We start from the raw sequence: 23199 nt of genomic DNA, 5'->3' as shown, positions 1-23199 counted from the left end.
GCTCTACAATGCATGCACAGAGCCCAGTCCATTAAAATGTATGGACATCTCCTCCTATGGTCATGTCACAGAGGAATACAGTAGAAACTGTAGCTGTGTAGACCTGCTTACCCTGTGCCTAGGTCGTGGCTGAAAAGGTTTGTTTGACCAGTCTGCCTGCATATATAAATAAAATACTTAACGACTATACTTAGGTGATATCTGGTCATATACCATTATTTTTTATGCAAGGTGTATAATGAAATATACACTTTGGATTGTCCTTATGGCTTGAAAATGTGTAATGGACAAAAATGTATACACTGCTGTCTAGGTCAGTAAATTTCCTCTCATATTCCAGTACATTCCATTCCTTTACACAATCAGTCCTGTGCTTATATAGATATTATATGCTTCTGGGTTTAAAAGCTGGGTAGGTTCATTAGGGCTGGACATGCAGAACATTATTTCTTCCTGATGTGATATGTTATGGTTTCATTGCTCCTGTTAGGGTATGTGCAGAGACAAGGTGGGAGTTGTATGCCTTTGTGCTTGTAGTTTAAATCAAATTTCTTGGGCTTTTATCACTCAGAGAGATTCTTCATCTAACCAATAAACTGATTCATTTTCAAATAAAAGTGATGAAACAATTCTTATCAGATCTAATATGCAAGTTTGTAAAAAGTTTATTTTTTTCAGAGGTCATAGATTAGTACTAGGCTACCTGCCCTTGTGGGTCATTTTAAGCATAGCCAATGATCCCATGTGAGAGTCAAACCCTGCACCTTGTATCCATAAGGTAAACACCCTAACCATTATACCAAGCATAATATAATGCTAATGCTAATGATGCATTATGAAGTTCATTTTGCTGATGATGCATTACAAATATGTTAATTTATTATTTGATTATTACTGTGTGTTTATACAGATTTTTATTTAATTTGACGAAGGAACTAGAAAAGGCATCCTTTCATATATTAAACAATTTCATGCTCCTTTCTAATGCATTATTGCATTTTATCAAGTCTTACCCCAGTACCTTTTTTCTAGTAACATTTTGTGCAGTTACACTCCTCTTTATAATACCCTGATTGCCAACGGCATTTTTGTATTGCTTCATTATTATTCCAGACTTACATTTTGACATCTTTTTTTTTAACAGAAGTGTACCATTAGTCTTATATTGCTTTAATTTTCTGCCAGTCTATTACATTTTGTTGATTTTGTTGGTTTCTGTGTTCAGTGAACTGAAATTATGCTTTGTGTTTTGTTTATCTATATTTTGGAACATAGCGTTTTACGATGCAGTTTACTGTAACTCTTGATTTACTGTAGTTAATTGTTCCAACTTTTCTTATTGCCCTCTGTCTCTGTTTCCTACCTTTAACTATTACTTTGTAGCTGCCAGTCATTGCTTTACAGTTCTGCTAAAGATATTTATTTAACTGTTATGAATAAGACTGCATTTTCTGTCTGTTTCAGATGTATGGAAAAAGAGCCCCATGGGAGGATCCTTCAAAGTGGGTAATGGAAACATATCCATGGAGTTCTGCATCAGTACAACATGAATGGCCATCTCTGCTCCAGCTAAGACCAGAGGATGTTGGATATGATGGCTACTCATCTGCTAAAGAAGGTGCTGCTGCCTCAAAACATGTACCTCAGAGTGAAAAAGAAGGTGATCCCCTGGTAAGCCAACATCTGTATTCTGAAATAAATTACATTCATTTTAAGGATCACTGCTTGATTTATCATTCCTTGTCCATGAGAATTAATGCAAATATCCATGCCGAACATCCATCAGAATCTAGCCCCCCCCCCCCGCTTTACATGACTGTGTGGTTCTTAGCTAATAAGGAGAGCAATCCATGCTATCTCTTGTTTTTTTTTTTTTTTTTTTGTTTGTTTTGTTTTTTGTTTTTTTTGGCATTTCAGGAATATTCTTCTTAATATGTTCATATGTGACAGTGTGGCATCCTTCTGTGGGCCTGAGCTCCTTTCACATAAGAAATTCTCTGATTTGGATATATCCTTGTCAGAGAAGGTCAGGAACCACTCCCCAATCCTGGAAAGTGATAGCCATGAGAGGGTGAAAATGAAGAGCTACCCAGAGGGAGTAGGGCATGGCACATCTGTGGTGTGGCTCTGCCCTTACATACTGATACTACTATATAGGCCAATGCCTGTTATAAGACATGATGTGGAAGCTTCACTTCCCCAAGCCTAGGTGGCATCAATTGCCCAAACTTAATCACATGCCAAACCCACCTGATTATCTGAGTCCCAGTATCCACCAGGACTTCCAGAAGGGGCATGTCTTTACTCTCCACCTGGAAGGTAGTGTGCAGGCAAAGCCTCATCATTTTTGTGTGTCTCCCTCCTTCCACTTCAGCCTCAGTAATCACTCAAGCGGCTAGTTGAATTTGAGTCATTGGGGTTGTAGTAAGGGCTTTATCCCTCTATACCATCAGAGTTGTTCCTGTTCTTTTTGTTGCAAGAAGCCTTCACCCATTTAGAACATCTGTCTATTGTACCCTTCTAGTTAACTTCTAAAGAAAAAGTACACAGTCCCGGCATCTTTTTTTTAATTAAATTGTTTGTGTTGATTGATTATATTGTGCTTCTTTATTTAGCCCTGCTTCATTTATTTTGGTAGAGATTTTTCCATTGTCCATAATGTCAGTAAGAAAACCTGCTCACAAGCATGTCTACAGAAAACATATTCCTCCTGCTGAGGACTACCGTTTACAGATTTGAAATGTCAGTTCTGCCTGGAAGAAAATCATGACTTTTTTTTTCTGTGAGCATTGTGCTATCTTAAAAAAAGCCCTAATTTGCTGAAACTGCAGTCTTTGGGCCTTCATTGATCATGAAAAGCTAGTGGTACTGGGACAAGTGATATCCATATTTCCCACCCCAAAGAATTATTGAATAGCCTTAGAACTAAAAGAGTTACAAAATAAGGAATGCAGACATAGAAAAATGAAAAAAAAACCTAAAAAAAAAAAATTAGTGTTGAAAAACAGGCAGCAGTATGAGAATGTAGTGGTCCGCAGCAGCCAGATTGAGGCTTTAGGGCATTGGCCTCTGTATGGTATTGTTTAATATGCACCTAGACCCACAACCTTCTGCCATAATGCCCTCACCTGTTTTCATCCTTCCAGAGGCAAACAATGGATTCATATCCTTGACTAAATAGGTCTCAATAGGAATTATTTTAACTCCCAGGCCAGATGCCCGTTCCCTAGCATCAGTGATGGACATTGTCCCAGGACTGTCTGTGTCGCAGGAGTGGTTGTCCCATTAGATAGCTCAATGATTGTAGAGAGGAAGGACATAGAAGACTTACCTATCAGACTTTTATTGGACAAATGCAGGAACAGGACAAAGAGCTTCCTGCCTGTCATTGCAAGGATGGGTATCTAAGGAATGGACACCCACCTTGCAGGCAGTTTCATCAGTTATAAAACATTCAGTGAGGGATATTTGGCCATTTGGCACAAAGTGGGTGCAGAGGCATTTCTTCCCTCAACCCGTAAGTGGGCCCACCAGTTAAAAGAAAAAGCCACAGCTCTTAACCTTGTACATCAGATTCTAAATTAGTCAAAGAGATACAGGAATATCTAGGAAAGTTTTCTTTCCTTTTGTGATACAATGTGAAGATGAGGTGACATTTCATATGGCTCCTCTCCAGGAGATAGTTTGAGTAAAACATTGAGTGTTATAATGCAGCACTTCAAATGGTGTCCTAAAAGATCTTAACACTCCACAAAAGGTATTAGGATCTCCTCTGCATAGATAAAACATGACCAGTGATCAGTGTTTCAGGCAGTTCAACCAGTATTTTAGTCATTCAGAGATGCATTTAAAAGTATATTTCTTAAACATGACCCCAGCCACCTACCCACCCAAAAGAGACAAGACAGATCTTAGAAGGTGTAAGACACTTGGAGGTAAGTGCATTGGAATACTATAGTGAACCATGCAGTAGCATAAATATAATGGTTCTAAGTTAGCACCAAGATGGGGTTGATATGAAGAATAAGGCACTGGATTGTCTGACAAAAAAGTAAAAGTCCTTCAGTCTGGCCAATTAATTAGTGCAATTAAAAGCCATGTACACATGGTATAGTCCAGGGTGGCATCTTCAGAGAATACTGCTATTGAAATTTCTGATGAAGCCCTAAGCTGTAGAATATAAAAGTTGACCTAGACTACTGTCAGAGATGGGAAGCATGCAATAGTAGGGGAATCCACCCATCCACAACCATTTTTTGTTTTGGGCACACGTGTTCAGACAGGATGGCATGCATTTGTCAAGATCAGAGAAGAGGATTTTTGCTGCAGATATTTTGCAATATTTGACAAACACTAGGCAGGTTTTTTTGCCAGGTCGAAAATTTAACAGTTCACAGATAGCAACGTTTGATGCATCTTTGATGGTTGTTAATGCTAGGAGCATTAATAATAAAGTTTTTTTATTGGAAAATTTGCTACATTTCCACAAAATTGATGCTGTTATTGTTTGTGAAACATGGTTAAAGAAAAGTGACTGGAAAACAGTTATGTCAGCGTATAAATGTTTTTACTGTAACTCATTCTAACAAAAAATCAGGTGGAGGTGTTTTGACAGGGATTAAAGATAGTTATGAGACCTGTGATTATTACATGTTCAGTGAAAACACCAACACTATAGATTGTGTAACTGTGACAATAAAGACAGCCCCTGGAACATATAATATAATTGTTGGAGTGTACAGACCACCAAAGTCAATTGTTGATGACCTGAAGGAATTCATACATTTCTTGCAAGAAACACAGGAGGGAAGAATAATATTACATGGGGACTTAAATTTACCAGAAACAGATTGGAATAATATTGATTCACAATATTAGTAAGGAAATTATTCATAACATATGTTCAGGAACATCAATTGCTTCAGATTGTAAAAAAACCTACCAGGGAACGGAAACAGACTTGACAGACATTTGTGTTCCTGAAGAAATTATTGTTACTGTTAGTTTCAGGTCAAATGTTACCACCATTGATGTGCAGGGATCATAGGGTTATAAAGGTTAATTTGTTACTAGATATTTCTGCTAAACTGAAATCTAAGCCAATACCCAGAAGATTAATTCTGATTATATGGAAGCAAAACAGTCACTATGTAAAACTAACTGGAGTAAGGTGTTTAGTGGAAAAACTGCAGATGGAATGTGGAAAGTTTTGAAAGAGAAATTGTTTGAGTGCAAAAAATAAAAAAATGTTGAACATCAGGATCTAGGCATACAGTGTCAGGGGAATATATTTCCATAAAAACAAGATACCAGATTAACGTAAGAGACAAAAATATAAGAAATGGAGGAGAGGTTGAAGTACAACTTTGAAAACTGAAATAAACAAGCTGGACAAACAAATTAAGCATAGTATAAGACAAGATCAAGAAAAATGTAAAGACGATTTATATAAAGATATTGAGCATAATAGGAAACCTTTTTATAGATGCATAAGATGTGGAAGGAGTAAACACATACAAATTGATAAACTGTGTATAGTTTCTAACATTTATTCTCAGACACAACAGATTATAGATATATTTGCAAAATCTTATGCAAAACAGTTTGACTCCACAAAAGGGGTGATAAGTTGTCCTAGTGACATCCAGGTAATCCCAGATAATGGAATCAAATTAGATTATATTGAAAAAGAACTGCGCAAACTGCATCCAAACAAAGTGCAGGGATGGAGACGGAATTAGTAACAATGATCTGAGAACACTTCAGCAAGAACTTACAGTACCATTACATCTATTATTCACTAGGTCATATAAATATGGGGAGATTCCTCAAGATTGGAGACATGCAAACTTGGCACCATAAAAACCTCTGCCAATCATTAGTGGATCGGAGCCCTGCTGTGGCAACCCCTAACTGGGAAAAGCTGAAAGACAAAGAAAGACTTATTAAACCTCTTTTTAAGGGAAAGGGGAATAGGATAAACCCAGAGTCATATAGACCATAAGTCTACTTTCATGTTGTGGAAAAATAATGGAGAAGGTAATATTGGATAAGTTGTTGTCAAAATTGGATAGGCTGGGACTTGAAACCATATATCAGCATGCATATGTTGAAAATAGATATAGGACCACCTGTAACATGATGTTCTATAACAATATAACAACTTCTTCTTCTTTCGGCTTTTCCTGCTTAGGGGTTGCCACAGTGGATCACCTGTCCACTCATGATTGGCAGTGGAGTTTTACGGTGTCAAGTTGCCAGCCCGGCGCCCAACCTTCCACTGAAGGCACACACATGCACACATTCATGCCTAGGGCCAGTTTAGTGTCCAATCCACCTACTGCATGTCTTTGGGATGTGGGAGGAAACCGGAGCACCTGGAGGAAATGCACGTGACCACAGGGAGGACATGAAGACTCCACACAGAAGGCACCCCAGCCGAGGATCGAACCGGAGAACCTCTTGAGGTGAGGCGACAACGCTTACCGCTGCACCACTATGGGACCCAACAATATAACAACTATGAATGAAAAATTGTGCTGTGATGTAATTTATATAGATTTAACTTCAGCATTTGACAGGATCATACACAAAATAGTGATCAATAAATTATAACAATTAGGTATAGATATACTCTTGGTAAGATGGATAACTGCATGGCTTGCAAATAGGACATGGCAAGTATCATACAACAAATGGACAGGTGAAAGTCTTGGTTATAGGCAGGGTGTCCCCCAGGGCTCTGTCCTAGGCCATTACTTGTTTAGATTGTATCTTTCAGACCTAGCTTTTTCATTACAGTCTATGTGCAGATGATCTGAAATTGGGTAAACTGATTACATGTGTTACACATAAGGCATGTTTGTAAAAGAACATCAGAAACTAAGCATATGAGATTTGGGAGACATAATATTTAATACAGCACACAGTGATTGAAACTGTAGATTCATTTAAGGGCCTGGGTATTTTGGTAGATACCGCTTTAGGTTTTTCTAATCCTATCAACCAAATGGTTAATGATAGTTATAGAACTATAGGTTGTATAAAAAGATTTAAAAAGGCTAGGAAACTATATATAAAAAGATTTATAAAGGCTAGGAAACTGTTTATTAGTTAGACCCAAACTTGAGTATGGAATAACAGTGTGGAAACCTTCTAAGAAAACAAGCATGAGTAAACTGGAAAGAGTACAGAGGAAATATAACAAGGGCATCCATGGATGTGAACATTTAAGTTATTATGGAAGACTAAAATATGGTTATCAAAAACTACTTGAGAATCATCAGACAACCTATGTAGAAGATTCTATAGGAATGAGAACTGTACTAATTGGTTCTGTGAGAGAGCAGCTGATGCATGGAGCAGACTATCAAATTACATTAAAACAATTACTAGTTTAGATATTTTTAACAAGTGTTTTGGTATATAGGCAGACTAGAAGGCCATTAATGCCTGTGCTTGGAATATTTGTATATATTTGTATGCATGTATTTTTGAACATTTTTGCACATGGAGTCAGGGTGTCACATCAACAGTGACAATCATGTGGAGAAAATGTTCATATCACCAGGTGGCTAGCCCTGCCACAATTCTTCCATACACACTTGTTGGAGGAAATAATGCCACTAATGCAGATAATAGGGGCGGCCATAAACACAGTAGTAAAGAGGTCACAGTTGTGCTAGGAATTCATGTCCTGCCAGCGTATGTTAAAGGGCAGTCACTGAATGCCTCATTGGGCAAATTTTGACCTCTGTTTCTAGGAAATTTTCAAAATAAAAGGAAAGACATGGAATTAGAGAAACAACTTTTTCATTTACCCATGTCTGGATGCAACAGAAAGTGTCTTGGTAAACAATAGCCGTTCTGCAGAACCAGTCAGAGGTGGAGTGGCTTAGGCAATAAAGAGGATTTGGAAATAAGCAGTCTTGGAAAGTTGGCAGAGGCCAGGCCAGGAAGCAATGTAGGGGGATGGAAGGTAGTTCTTCCCCAGCCAGGAAGGAAACAATCTGTGTTGACTGGAATTCTGCCTTTCCCACTCTTGATTCCCAGTCCTTCTTCACCCTTTCCTGTCCCCTCCCCACTTCCTGAGAGGAAGGCTTGCCTAGCTCAAGAAAAATGGATTTTAGATGACCTCAGACAAAAGATTAAGGAGGTAATTGCTACAGGTTAAGAAATGTAGAATCTAGAATCTTCCCTTCTCTTCCTTTCTAGGAATACCTGTCTTGCTAGATGCAGAGATTTAGAAAAAGTGTTTTAAGAGGAACAGGTGAAAGGACTATGCCCCAGACTGTTCTTCTCTCAAAAAGGATGGTCATTGGAGACCAGTCCTGGGCTTATCCAAACTAAACAATTTCCTTAAAGTTATTAAATTCAAAATATAACCCCACAGGCACTCCTTCCTCTGTTTATGGAAGATAATCTAATGATGACCCAGGATGTGAAAGTTGCCTGCCTGTATATTCCTATCCACACCTTCCCTGTGACTCCTAGAAGCTTAACCATGTGTGTGTAAAATGCTCAGCAGTATTACATTATATACATGGCTGCTCACATGCCAAATGAATGAAATATTATGCATGTAAAAAACACAAATAAAGCAATCCCCTCTTATCCACACACCACTCCTAATTATGCATACTTGTTCTAACTCCAAGATTGCACAGACTCAGAAAAAAAGAAGTGCATTTTTCAATTCTGTTGTTCCTCCCTGTAAATGTGCTCCATATCGATGCACTAACACTACAGCTAGTTAGTGGAAACAAGAGTCAGGCATAAGACACCTGCACAAATATAATCCAAGCAAAATATGCATTGAGAAATAACTTCAAAGATCTGTCTTATGAGAACTTAAAGACAAACTGCTGTCCACAAATACCAACTGTAGTTCCTTCTTTTACAGCAGCGAAGGTGCACTACAAATTAACATGCTTACTGTATGGGCTGTCTACTGTACCATTGCTTTATATTTGTTTTTATTTTTGTTCTTAACAAAGGGGGGACTGCCAACCCTATTAAATGAGATGGCAGTCACCAGAGTCCTTACACGTGTTGAATTCAAAAGCAAATAAGAAAGCAACAACCCTGCCAGCTTCAGACTAGTAGGATTAGAGCACCCAGAAAGCAACTAGTCTCACTCTGAGGATACCGTTTCTTCCAGTTTACTTTACAGAAACAGGCCAAGTAAACAGAGTTGATGAGATGAAAGCAACAAAATCAAAGCTATAAATGACAACGTTGCACTTCCTATCGCATTTCCACTTTGGTACAGAAACATTAACTTCAATGGGCATTGATGGAGAGACTATCATAGAGAGATGGAATGGGAGGATGTGCAGGACTGGATCAAAGCTGTTTAACCTGCTGTGCAAAGTAATGCAACTTAGAAAAGAAAAATGCCATAACAGGAGGAACTACCTCACTGAGCTGTTGTAAATGGAAGATTCTAAGAAAATGTGAAGCATTTCCAAAGTTATGTTGTTGAGTGTGACAGATATTTACTATTTTAGCTAGTAACATACATATATGCTCTCATTGCAAAGAATTAAACAGCAACTTCTGGAATAAAATAAACAAACATGCATCCCATATCAATCATTATGAATGCGTAAAACAGAAACAAAATACAAAGAGTGCAAGAACTGTACTGAGCAGCTCAATATTTAAATCAAATTCATCAGAAATGTTGGTAAGAAATACTACCATTGTGAACCATGTTATGATATATTTTTAAAGAAAGCTGCTTAACAAAGGGTAGGACTGCTAGCCATATTAAGTGAGATGGCAGTCACCAGAGTCCTTTCACATGCATCAATTGCAGAAGCACAAGGGTGGGACTGTCAGCCATATTAAGTGAGATGGCGGTCACAACAGTCCCTTCACATGCGTCAAATGCAGATGGGTGGGACTCTCAGCCCTATTAAGTAAGATGGCAGTCACCAGAGTCCTTCACATGTGTCGAATGCAGAAGCAAACAACAAAGCAACAGCCCTGCGAGCCACAGACTAGTAGGATTGAAGCACTCAGAAAGCAATCAGTCCAAATGTGAGGATAGAGTTACTTCCAGTTTCATATTGTGATCTACCGTTAGAAAGTGGATTTGAATTGACCCTTTTAAATATTTCAGTTCAGCTATAAAATACTTATTCACTGCTTCTGTGAGTGCCAGATCATTCATTATTAAAAGTTTACTTATACTCATTAACATAGCCATTGATGCTCTCTGATTAATGTGTTAATAGATAGTACTAAACATGCCATGTTGACTGATGTGGCACTGATTCAGCCCAGCCAGCCAACTACTTCAAAGTGAATGATGCTTTCATTAACATAACAGCAAAACATCCAGATCTTTTGAGGAATTTGCATAAAGCCTACTTGCTACTGAACCTAATTGTTGTATTTGAGCATACATGTAGTTCAGCACTCAAAAATGAAAAGAAACTTAGCCCCAAAATGCAAAGCAACTTAGTGTAAAAAAAAAAAAAAAAAAAAATATATATATATATATATATATATATATATATATATATATATATGGGTCTATGTCATTTTGTTGAAAATCCATTTAGCCAAAAATTACTGACATAGGGTCCAAATCGCCGAAAATCCATTTCACTGAATATAGTACTGACAGTGTATATGCCCTTTTCCCCTACTGTAGTGTGATCTCGGAGTGAGAATATTAAAGTAGGGGGGGCTGTGGGTGGCATAGCCCCCCACCTACTCAGGTCATAAACTACTTACTTACCCTTTTCATAGGTACTGGACAATATAAAACAATACTAGAGAATATTAAACTGTACTGGGCGGGGGGGGGGGCCACATCCCCCACACCCCCCCACACTTTAATATTCTTACTCCGAGATCGCACTACAGTGGGGGGAAAAGGGCATATACACTGTCAGTACTATTTTTGGTGAAATGGATTTTTGGCGATTTGGACCCTATGTCAGAAAGTTTCAGTGAAATGACACTGATCCATATATATATATATATATATATATATATATATATATATATATATATATATATACATATGTATGTATGTATATATAAAGTCATATCTAGAGTTTATACATTGCACAATTAAAGCATATGAATATAGCTATTTGCAACTTTAATAAAGTGTTTTAGGCAAATGAATGTTGATAGTACTTAAGCAAATCTTTTGGGTACATGTTCTTCTTAGCTTAAAGATGTTTATAGTTTCTGCAATTATTTATGCAAATTAGATGTGAACAGAGCACTCTATTGAATGCCAGCATAGATGGGGTATATTTGATGTGCTTCCCCACTGACTGATGATGTTGCACTAAAATATTACTGAAGCAACAGACTAAATTGGCAAACAATGATGAAAAGACTGTGCATCCAAGTTTGTGGTAATGATGTGTGTGTGTGTGTGTGTGTGTGTGTGTGTGTGTGTGTGTGTGTGTGTGTGTGTGTGTGTGTGTGTGTGTGTGTGTGTGTGTGTGTATGTATATATGTGCAGTTCAAACTATACCAGTAATCTGAGGCTTCCCAGCCTGTTTCCTCACCAGCATATTATGGAGTCTGCAATAGGCTAAGAACATTCTGCAGGCTGTGGCAGGATCATAGTTACCCCCCCCCCCACAGACATGGTGTGGCAGCAGAAGCTGGCTTTGAGTATACCAAACACAGTGTAGAATAATGCCTGTTAGTGTATGTGCATTGTTATACTGCAGTTCAACCTTGCTGTGTGGGTTCCGTATGGGTATCATAACCTAGGGTTGCAATGGGTGCCCAGCATCACCTGCAACAGAGTATTAATATCTGGGAGGAGTTAATATATTTGGACATAACTATAAATGTTGTACTATACATTAATTTTAGTCACGACGGCTGCACTTACCAGCTAGATGATCCTGTGAAATGTCACTGCACAAGAAGGACTACAGTTAAGATATGTGGTATATGATTGTGTGACCATGTTTATGATTTGACCCATGTCAAACACTACATAGCAGTTCAATGAAATGGTATCCCATCTTGTCCACGCATTTTTATGGAGACTTTATTGCAACATCTGTGCACTCTATGGCACCCAGTCACTTGGAGGGGGTGTCATTGAAGACATGTATGGTATTAAGGTGATAGCGCTTTCTCCCATGGTGTGCTAGAACACTTTTTATATGATCCCCCACTTTTTGAAGCATTAAATTAAGGAAATGTTTAAGTATTCAATAAGCAGAAGCTATAAAGTACCCAGCATGTCCTCACTTCATAGGTTCATAGGTTCATACTAGGCTATCTGCCCTAGGGCATTTATAAGCCTAGCCAGAATGTGTTTGGCTTTCGCCACCCATTTTAAATTAATTTTGCTATGCCCTTTTTTGAGGTTAGTATACTGTGCCTCTGTCTAACAGTGACACAGAAGTGATACCCGGGGTAAACCTACGATCTCCCATCCACTCATCAAGATTCCTCTTGAAGAGAGTCAATGAGGGACTCTGCCTAACCTGGACTGGGATTTTATTCCAGAGTGAAGGGAGCCTCTGGGTTATGAATCTGTCCATCCAGCATGTCCTATTTATTTCAGTGCTGAGGTTCAAGTCTCGAGCGTGTAGCTCGATGGGATTTGGATTTTCTGAGGTGCAGCATGTCCATTAATTCCGGGTTGGACATGGCTTTATACATCAGGCACAGATCGCCTCTGAACAGGCGGTATGCCACTGAGTAGAGCTGGAGTTTCTTTAACCGGGCAGCATATGGCATCTGTTTGAGCCCTTTGATCCTCTTGGTGAGGTACTTTTGGGGTCTTTCCAGTTGCTGCAGGTGTCTGCTAAGGTACATCCCAAAAGGGGCATTGTACTCAATTATGGGCCTGATGAGGGATGAGTAAAGAGGCACGATGACCTCCCCTGATCTAGATGTGAATCCCTTCATGATTAGGTGGGCTATATAAAATGTTTTTCTAACCACTTTGGCCATGTGGTTGTCAAATGAGAGATTGCTATCAACTTGGGTCCCCAGGTCCCTAATTATTTCTTCGGTACTTAATGGATTACCACCTATGTGGTAATTTGTGGGCACTTTGTTTTTGCCAAAGGGGATGACTATACACTTTTTGGCGTTTAGCTTGAGGCCATGGCTCTGGCACCAGTTGTCTGTTTCTATGAGGCCCTTTTGGAGGATGCTTGTGTTGGCTGGAGAGTCGATTATGGCGCCCAGTTTGCAGTCATCGGCGAACTTGGTCAGCCACAGTCCTTCCGTGTTTTCCAGTACCTCCGAGAAATATATACCGAACAAGAGAGGTCCCAGGACTGAGCCTTGTGGGACACCACTTGTAACTGGTTTGGAGTCTGACATGGCTCCAGCAATTCTAACCATGTGGGTTCTGTCCTTGAGCCAGTTTGCAACCCATCTAGTGACATAGGGGTTTATATTTACACTGGTGAGCTTATCTATAATGCCCGAGTTGGGTATTGTATCAAAGGCTTTTGCGAGGTCCAGGTAGGCTGTGTGGACCACCTTCCCCTCGTCAATGGCCTTGGTGACTGTTTCAAAGAAATCAACCAGGTTTAAGAGGCAGGATCTGCCCCTAACAAAGCCGAACTGGGTAGGATCCAGTGTCTGTAGGTCCCCGATATCTTTATTTATGAGGTCCATGATTATCCTTTCCATAGCTTTGCAGACCAAGCTAGTCAGGCTTATGGGGCGATAGTTTCCAGGATCCGTTGAGGCACCACCTTTGTGGAGAGGGACCACAGTTGTTGTATGCCACTCTTTGGGTACATATCCTGTAGTAAGGCTGAGATTGAACAGTAGTTTTATGTTTGGGTTTAGCTCTTCTTGGAGTTCATGTAGGACGCAGCCCAGGACACCATCTGGTCCCATTGATGCTGTGTTTTTTGCTTTGGAGAGGTGGCTCTTACCTGAGCATCTGAGATGTCAGGGGCAGCACTCTGCTGGGATAGATATTTGCCCTTTGGTGGGGAGGGGAAGTTTGCGCTGAACCTGTCAGCTAGGATGTTGGCAGTGTCTGTGGGTTCGGTGTATTTTTTGTCATTTTGGACTAATTCTGAACATATCTGGGAATTACCATCCAGGTTCCTAACATAACTAAAGAAAGCCTTGTGATTATCCTTAGTGTCCTGTGCAATTTTTCTCTCAAGCTGGCCTTAGATGATTTTATGAGTGCCCGTAGTTTTTGCTAATACTGATCAGAGATGCCTTCCCTTTTTGGAATTTTGCTCTATCATTTAGTAGCTTCCTCCTTCTATTGTATAGTTTGTTTATGGCTGGGGTCTACCAGACAGGACGCCTGCCTTTGGAGGATTGGGTCTTGGTTTTATTTGGGATCGCATGATCCATGCATTCCTGAAGGTGTTCATAGAATGCGTTTATAAAGGATTCTGCGGTCTGGGCCATATTTTCCACAGGCCTGGGGCTTTGAAGGATTCCACCTCCATTTTGAGGAGTGTGAAATTTGCTTTAGAGAAGTTTTTCACTGTGGTTTTCTGGGCAGGGGTGGGGTCGGGATGTGAATATCCAGTGAGATTAGTTTATGGTCTGATCTTACCAGTGAGGGATACACTTCTGGTCTGGAGCATAGAGTCCCCATGTTGGTGATGATCAGGTCCAGTATGTTTTCCCCTCTTGTGGGAGTGGTAACAAGTTGTTCCATAGCATTTGAGTTTATAAATTCTAGGAACCTTTGGGCTAAGGTGTTGGAGCTAGAGTAATGCTCCCAGTGTATGTTTGGGTAGTTGAAGTCGCCCAATATAATGGTGTTTGGAGAGACCTTCATATTTTCCAGTGTTCTCAGGAAGGCTGAGTGGGGTTCCTGGGTTAGGAAGGGTGGTCTGTAGCAGGCTATAAACTGGAAGGCAGTTTTACCCACTGTTAGTTGCACATGGATAGTCTCTGATGCTTCGTGCTGTGCCACCAACCTGGAGGTGTGGGTGTCTTTGACAAATATTGATACTCCCCCTCCTTTTGTGGGTCGGTCCAAGTTTTGGGGCCAAAAAGCATGGTATGAGGTATAACCTGGTAGTGCTGAGGTGCTCTCGGGAGCCTTGAACCAGGTTTCTGTTTCTGCACAGATATTGATGTTCTCCATGCTAAGGAGAGTTTCGAGTGTGTGCATCTTGAGGTTTAGACTTCTGGCGTTGAGCAGCATTACTCTTAGTTTCTTATCCCTTGTGATACCTATGGAGGTGGGTTTGTCTTTTGAGCCTTGCCTAAAAAAGGCACTATGGGGGTAGCAAGAGCCTTTGCCAATATCCAAAAGCCCAGGGGTGATAGGTGCAAGCCGTCCCTAGCGAAACATCATGGCTTGTCAAGCATGTCATCCCAGGCTGACAGGCATTGGATCCCCTTTGAATGACACCAATACTTAAGCCAATTGTTGAAATTGATCATCTTGTCTTCATATTGTGGCATCATTCTTGGCGAGGGTAAGATGCTACTCAAGGTCAGGGTCATACTTTTCATGTAGTCCAGGGAGGTACGTCTCAGGTCATTCAAACCAGCATGGACAATGACTGAGTCATATTTGTTTTGGGGTAGCGGTTGCTTGGGTGTCTGCTTTGGAGGTCTCTGCTGCTTAGGCAGATTTTTATTTAGAGCCTCCGAGTATGTTTTTGTGTGTTTATGTGTTTGGTTTGCTGCCGTGGTAGGTCTATGTGTGACTGGAATTGTAGTGAGTGTGGTTTCCTTCTCCTCCTGACTGGTTATTCCAGTACTGAGTTGAGAGAGCTTAGCCTCCAGTTTGGCTATATGGATGCATCTCTCACATGTGTTGGAATTTGTTGGGAGGAGGAGAGGGTTGTCTGTGTACATGAGGCAGTTGTAACATTGCCTCAAGATTCCCAGATTCACCAGCTGAAGCACTACTTGTTCTCTGGAAGTTCCCTGCAGCTAATATAGAAAGAGCTATACACACGTTGGTCTCCTCAGGTATAGAATGACCACATATTCCTATTAATTCCATATGTAGGTAACAAATGCCAAACAAGGCCTGTACAATATCCCAATCAACTCCAAAGTGATCAGTGAAAATATAGTACATCATCCATTGATGGTAATGTTTATGTTGCACAGAATGGCACAATGCTCAGCGTGGTGAGAAGTGATAGTGATAGGAATGAGAACATGCTGCTGTATTACGGTTACCCCAGGTATCATCACTATCTGAAACTGTAAGATTTTCTACATGCTTTGTCCTTTTATAGTGAGGTATACACTGCTGCATGATTTCTTTGATATATGGCTATAAATTACAACTATGCTCACCTAGCATTCATTTTTATATCAGAAGGACCCAATTTTCCTATTGCACTTCCTTTGCATGGCACTACGGGGTCATTTGCATATCTGTCTATTTATTGATTTATTTAATTATTTATTGACATTTGATTAACGGGAAAGTCCGACAGGGTAGAATCCAATTTTCAGTGGAGGCATAGGGAGAAAAGCTCCAAATTATTACAAAATATTTTAAGAACAATAATTTTACAATCTTCATAAATAAAACAAAAACATCTGCAGATTAAATAATTATAACAAATTAGACATAATATAAAACATTCATTAAGAATCGATGCAAGGTATATGAGAATCATTTAAAATTTAGAGATTTTAGACAGTTTGTAGAGAAATTAAAAGTTAGTCTGATACAAATAGCAATTGCAATATGAAGGGAGGGAAAACAGGCTTATGGTATATTTAGAGAGAAAGTCAGGGAAGAGAATTAGATAGCAGTAAGGAAGTAAGTGAAGGGAGAGTAAGGAACCATAAGGAATGAAAAGGTACTTGTTCACATTTATGGATATAGTTTATCCTGGTTTTGAGCAAGAACAGAGCCAGATTTTAGCTAGGAAGTCTTTCAGAGTGGTTTTGAAAGATGGAGGAAGGGTATTGATCTGATAGATACAGGTAAGAAGTTTCGGGCCTTAGCAACACTGTACAAGTACAGACAATGCCCAACAGATTTGCTAGGTTTGTAGACAGACAGGAGTTTTTGGTCAATGAATCAAAATGACTAACTGGGAACACAGCTGTGTAGAATGATTTTTAGTGATGGACAGGCAGATGGATGCTGGTTAATTTTAAAGGTGGTAAGAAGTTGTGTATATGTTAGTTGATGTGACAGTTCTAACCAATTTAGGCTTTTCAGTGCTATAGAGTGGTGTGTTCAGAAAGGGATATGTGCTGCAAATTTAGCAACCTTGTTATAGCATTGTTCAAGTTTTAATTTTTGTGAAGCCTGGAGGTTAGTAAGGATGGGAGCACCATAAAGAACAGTGGGGAGGAGGTAAGTAGTGGCAAGTGTAGTTTTAATTGCATCGATGAGAACATTTTTGCTTTGTAAAGTATCCATAGTTTTTGATGAGTTTTTCTTATGCAATTTTGTATATGCAGGTGAAATGTAATATTTTCATCCACTATCACCCCTAACAGTATGTTATGAAAAGTGGCTTCAATGGTTGTATTATCAAGAGAAAGAGGACTTTAAATTTTGTTTTACATTAGACAGGGATTTGGGGAAAAAGTAGTTTGATCTTTTTTGGGTTGATCATTAGTTGTGAGTTACGAAGCCATATTTCAGTGGCTGCTAAAGCTTCCTGAGTAATTTTTGGGAGGGGTACCATGTTGTCAGATGTGCAAATGAGAGTGGAATCATCTGTGTATTGTATTAGGATGGGCTGCTGTGTGGATGTATAGAGGGTGTTGGTGAAAATGTTAAAGCGGTGCCAAGTATAGAGCCTTGTGGTACACTGGTAGTGACTGTGAGGTAAGCAGAGAACGTGAAGTGCGATTTTACTCACTGATACCTAATAGACAGGTTGCTTTTGAACCATAAAAGGTTGGGCTGAGATATACAAGTGAGGGCATTTGAAGTAGAAGTTTGCTGTAACAAACTGTCAAAGGCTTTAGACAAGTCTAGAAATAAGGAAGAGACTAGTTTGCCATTATCTCTAGCTTTAATGACATTATCAATATAGGTTAGAAGGGCACTGCTAATACTATGGGAAGGATGGAAGCCATGTTATGTAGGGGATAGGAGTTCTTCCTGCAGGAGATAGTCTAGCAATTGTTTTTGAATACACTTTTCAAGTATTTTTGCGAGGGGAGGTAAGATTGCTGTAGGTCTAAAGTTATTCATGTCTATTGAATTTCCTCCTTTGTGCACATGGATAATTTGTGACTTTTTCCAGAGAGAGGGAATGTGAGATTCCTGGATTGACCCATTTATAAAGATTGAGACAGGTCAGGCAATGCTATTGGCTGCTATTTTTCAGTACTCGCTGGAAGGTCATCAGCTGAAGAAGAGCACAGTTTAAGTTTGTTTAAGGGTAGTTTTATATAGGATGTGGGCACAGGTTTAAAGGTGAAAGTGGATGTGGTGATATGTGGCTGTTGGGCAGGGTTGGCGTTAGATGTTGAGGAATCTTTGGTTAAAGATGCTATACTGTTTATAAAAACAAGTGTTGATCTGTATTGCAGTTTCAAGTGGTGAGTTATCAGTAAAAGAGGTTTGGGTTGAATTTTTGGCTGAGATGTAAGATTTTCTTTAATGGATGTTCAAATTTTTTTAGGTTTGTGTTTAGTATTATTCTGAAAGTTATTATAATATAGTTTTGTCTTCATCTATTTGCTTTTTAGTACAATTGAGAAGCATTCTGAAGTTTTCAAGATATTGAGGTACTTTATATTTTTGCCGTTCTTTCCCTGCTTTCTCTAGCCTGCATTAGCAATCTTCTCCTTATGGATAGCCAGTTTACATTATTTGATTTCAGTCTCTTTCTTTTAGGAGGTAAAAGGCTATTTAGGATATTTAGAAAAGTTGTATTGAATTCAGTTACAGCATTGTCTAAGGGGAGGATTTTTAGGAAGTTCCAGTTACTAGATGATATTGTAGTAATGAACATTTCTGGGTTAAACTTGGAAAGGTTACATGTTGTTTTATAAATATGCTGTTTAACTGGATATGTGAGATATCTAGTTATATAGATTGGGAGATGATCATTGAGACAGTCTAACATTGTACCTGTTGTGATGGAGTATTTGCTATATATCGTCCATTGTGTGTTTGGACTCACTAGACGATGTGTAACATGAGATCATGAGTCAGTACTAGCCTCTGCCTATCTGTGAATGGCCTGTTCTGGAACAATTGCAAGGTATATGCCATGCAACTTGTCTATAAATCCTGGCTCATGTTCCTTTGAACTAAAAGTCATACTTCATCATGTGTCCTCAAAATGTTTATTTCTGGAGCACGTTCTGACACAGACAATAGTTCTGAATTTGATTTCTGTGCTGATTGTGGTACCTGCAACATAGTTTATTTAGCTTCTTATGAATTGTGTAAAATGTTTTATGTAGGAAAAAAAACAACCGTTGCTTAAGAGATCGGATAAGAGAACATTTATACAGTATTAGCAAGATAGCAGAAATGCTTTGTCTAAGCATGTCAGCTTAGCAGGTAATAATCATTGTTTTAAGTTTATGGTGTTGGAAATGTATCATGTTGGTTGTAGGGGAGGTGATATAAGAACACGTACAGAATGCTTAGAAACAAAATGGATGACAATCTTACAAGCAACTAGAGGGAAAGGGTTAAATGAGTTCATTCCTATTAAACCCTTATTGAAGTCACATGATCTGTATCATTAAACCCTGTAAAAAGGGAGTTTGTGTTTTAATTAGATCTGAAGAAGTACTGTGTCAAGTACAAAAGCGCTTATCTCTGTTTTATTTCTTTCATTATTTTTATTAAAAGAAGACAGTTCGCACCTTCAGCAGTTTGTTTTGATTTACATATTTTATTCATATTTTTGCTCTTATTTTTGCTTTTTTATAGAAACTTAAATTGGCAGTTCTGAAAGAGAAGAAAGATATTCAAGATATTCACATACTTAAGCTGTTCAATAGTCCTAAGTATATTTTAACCAACAGTCAAAATAGTTTCATCATGGCTTAATCTAACAAATGATTTGTATTTCAGCATTTGTGTATCATGTAGCTACTTCATGGTATTAGAAAGCACATTGAACATATCTTACATGATGATAATGTGCATAGTTGGGTAATGATTCATTTGCAGTGGGTCCAAGATTATTTAACTACATGTAAAATTTACATGATCTGAAAGACAGAACATTGTAAAATGAGTTTTAGAGCTGATATTTGTAAGCAATTACTCCTGAAAGATTAAAGTAATCTTAAAACACAGGATACATATACAAGTGCACATGGCTGGGAGTAAATTAATCCTGTGATGATGTGACTGAAGACAACGTATTGCAGAATAGTTGTTAAATGATTTGACTGCCTTTACATTCATGCTGTAATTGTAAATGCCTTTATTCATTCATTCATTTATTTATTTTGCAGATGAGTATGTTGATGAGGCTCCAGGAAGCTGCTAATTATTCCAGTGCACAAAGCTGTGACAGTGACAGTGCAAGCCATCACGATGACATCTTGGACTCATCACTCGAATCAACTCTATAGGGGGCTGAGCCAGAGAACAATGAGGGCTAAATCTGTTTCCACTCCATCCTTGCCAGTAACAAAGCAGCACAGCTGCCCGATGTGGTGTGTGCTGTCTCAAATGGGCAGGAACATTATCTCTGAGACGTCAGGTAGAAGAACTGAAGTGGAAAGCTCAGATTAGTTTCATTTCAAGGCATTTCCATATCAGTGGGGTTGTGAACTCCATTTTTGACTGGAAAGGGCCCAAAAGAGCGGCAGTTAAGCAGATTGCACATGCATTAGCCAAACTGGATTTTTTTTTTACTTGAGTTTGCAGTACATACTGTAAACTATGTGTTTACTTGAAGGTACTGTATAAAGAGAGCAGTTCTTTACTGTTCTGCCCCAGTCTTGACCTCAGCAATGCCACATGGTGCTGGTCACACAACAGAAAGGGTATTTGTTTTATACCAGAGTTCATTTCAATGTCTATTTTTAATTTGTACACAGTAAGCACAAATCATATTGTGCAGTCTGAACCAAACATAACTGTGATTTGTTGGATAAGTGCCAATTGTGTTATGTACTGCCATGTTCACAGTGATGTACAACACCAGGATTTCACAGCACACATGACAGTTTTTCTTTCTTTTTTCACAAGTTTGTTTGTACCGCTGAGGTACACATTCATAATATAAAATGCATTTTTATATACCAGGTTATTTCATTAATGCTGTCAAAGGCTTCGGGGACTTTGAGCCTTATACAGTGAACAAGGGAACAAATTTTCTTATGGTGCTGTCTCACTGCCTTAAACTAATTTCTAGGAAAATTTATAAGTTGGGTTGAAGTCTAAACTATTAGTGATTTGAAATCTATTTGTTGGCTAGAAAAATATACCATCTACATGATAACCTCACATCTGTACACCATATATTTTCTAAGAAAAGATCAGAAGAGGAAATATATTTTAAGAATAGAATGCTCTGCCAATCCTCAGAAACATGAATACTCCATAACTTGCCTTTATGGTTACATGACTTTAAGTGTAGTAAGATGGTGGATAGGAGGTGTTAAATCAGTCTATGGAGACTCACACTTTGAGGGGATATGGTGGTGTAGACAATTTGAAATTGTTATCCAGCAGAGCTGGAGGCACTTGATTCAGCATGAGCACAAATCTATGTTCTTATAGTTAAATAAAAAAGCATGTTGCTTTTATTGTTAATATTGTATATGAGCAAATGTCTTTGACAACTGGCTCAGTGAAGCAGTGTGTTTGGGAAAGAGAAATGGGCACTGAGAAACAGAATGGGAAATACTGAAAAAGTTAAATGTGGGTTGGTTTTGCACAGTTGGTCGGGTGGGAGATGTAAATAAAAACAAAAAAACTGCCTTGCACAATAAAAATGCATTATGTCTTGTTTGTTAATGTTTGTTTCACTTGCTGAGATATCCTCTGTGTTGCAAATAAGTACTGTACAGAAAGTGAATTTCAATGCCGTTTCAGCTGTTGTATTTTGTCCTGTTCAAACAGTTGTTCATGACTATGCAGGAATTACTTCTACAAGAGCATGTTTCAGTTACTCTTGGAAGAAAACACACATGGGTGCTTAAGCTTTCCAAAGTGCATCTGTAATGAAAATATGCCTACAGATTGCATGGCGTTGGTTTGAGTAACTCAGTGTTATTCAACTTCCATTAGCGAAGACTGCTGTAGGTTTTTGGTACAAGGGTGGCAGCAGTGTGTTGTACATGTACATGACCTTTCCGTGGGGTTTATGACTATATACCAGCTGATGCTTATGTATGCACACCTGTACAACTTAACCACAGCAGCATGCAACCTTCTGCAGCCTTATGAGTCCCTGGAGGTCTTTACATGTTGCTTGTACCCTGGTGCTTAAAATCTAACAGTTTTATTATAAAACAGTATACCTTATCATTTATTATTCCATGCTCAAACTTTATATTATCTAAAATGTGCGAGAACTACCTGAAGTATCAGCTCATCTGTTCAACATCTGTTCAGTATGTGAAATGGACAGCTACTGATGTGTCCTTCTTGAGATACAGCAATGACATACAAACCTTCCTGCAATACATCTCAGTATGTTGTCGTGGTTTACAACTAATTTGTGAAACATTGGTCCACAACCATTTTATATTTTGTACATTTTGATGTAACATATCATGTAAATAGGCAGAACAATGATTTTAACCATCTGAGAAATTTTGTAGTCTTTGTAAAGCCCTAAAAATATGTGTTGTCAATGGACTTAACTGGATTATGTATTTTTATTAGTTTAAGCTGTACATCTAGCTTGCATATATTTTTTGCAGATATGCACACTGTAGCTGTCTAAATTATTAATTTGCCATTAAAGTCATATTATTTATTGAAAAGTCTCAAGTTTGTGTTTGCTTTGTGACATTCAGAACATATTGCCAGGACAGAATTGAACGTGATGAGTGATTTTTGTCTATTCCTTTATCAGTCCAAAGTATGCTAAATATGCTATGCCTCTAAAAAGGGTAATTCAGGTACATCTGTGTCACAAATATATAAAACCCCTCACTTTCTCGCGTGTGTGTGTGTGTGTGTGTGTGTGTGTGTGTGTGTGTGTGTGTGTGTGTGTGTGTGTGTGTGTGTGTGTGTGTGTGTGTGTGTGTGTGCGCGCGTGCGCGTGTGCGTGTGTGTGTGTGTGTGTGTGTGTGTGATTTTGCACAAGCTAGGCAATGCTAGCATTG

The 23199-nt window shown here is 38.8% G+C and overlaps 1 protein-coding gene across 5 annotated transcripts in view; it reads left to right on the top strand.

Moving 5' to 3' along the window:
* Positions 1-22861, top strand: part of NAV3 (neuron navigator 3) — a 1719037-nt gene extending 1696176 nt beyond the window's left edge. For all 5 annotated transcript variants that reach the window (XM_044088077.1, XM_044088075.1, XM_044088074.1 and 2 more), the window contains 2 exons: positions 1465-1671; positions 20368-22861. In XM_044088077.1, coding sequence (XP_043944012.1) covers positions 1465-1671; positions 20368-20487 — 327 coding nt within the window. In that variant the 3' untranslated portion in view covers positions 20488-22861. The remainder of the gene's footprint in view (positions 1-1464; positions 1672-20367) is intronic.
* The last annotated feature ends 338 nt before the right edge of the window (positions 22862-23199 follow it).

Source organism: Protopterus annectens, chromosome 11.part0, assembly GCF_019279795.1.
Source record: "Protopterus annectens isolate FY-2018-M chromosome 11.part0, PAN1.0, whole genome shotgun sequence".
In the NCBI taxonomy this organism is placed as follows: Eukaryota; Metazoa; Chordata; order Ceratodontiformes; family Protopteridae; genus Protopterus; species Protopterus annectens.
This window is presented reverse-complemented; position numbering and strand designations above follow the sequence as displayed.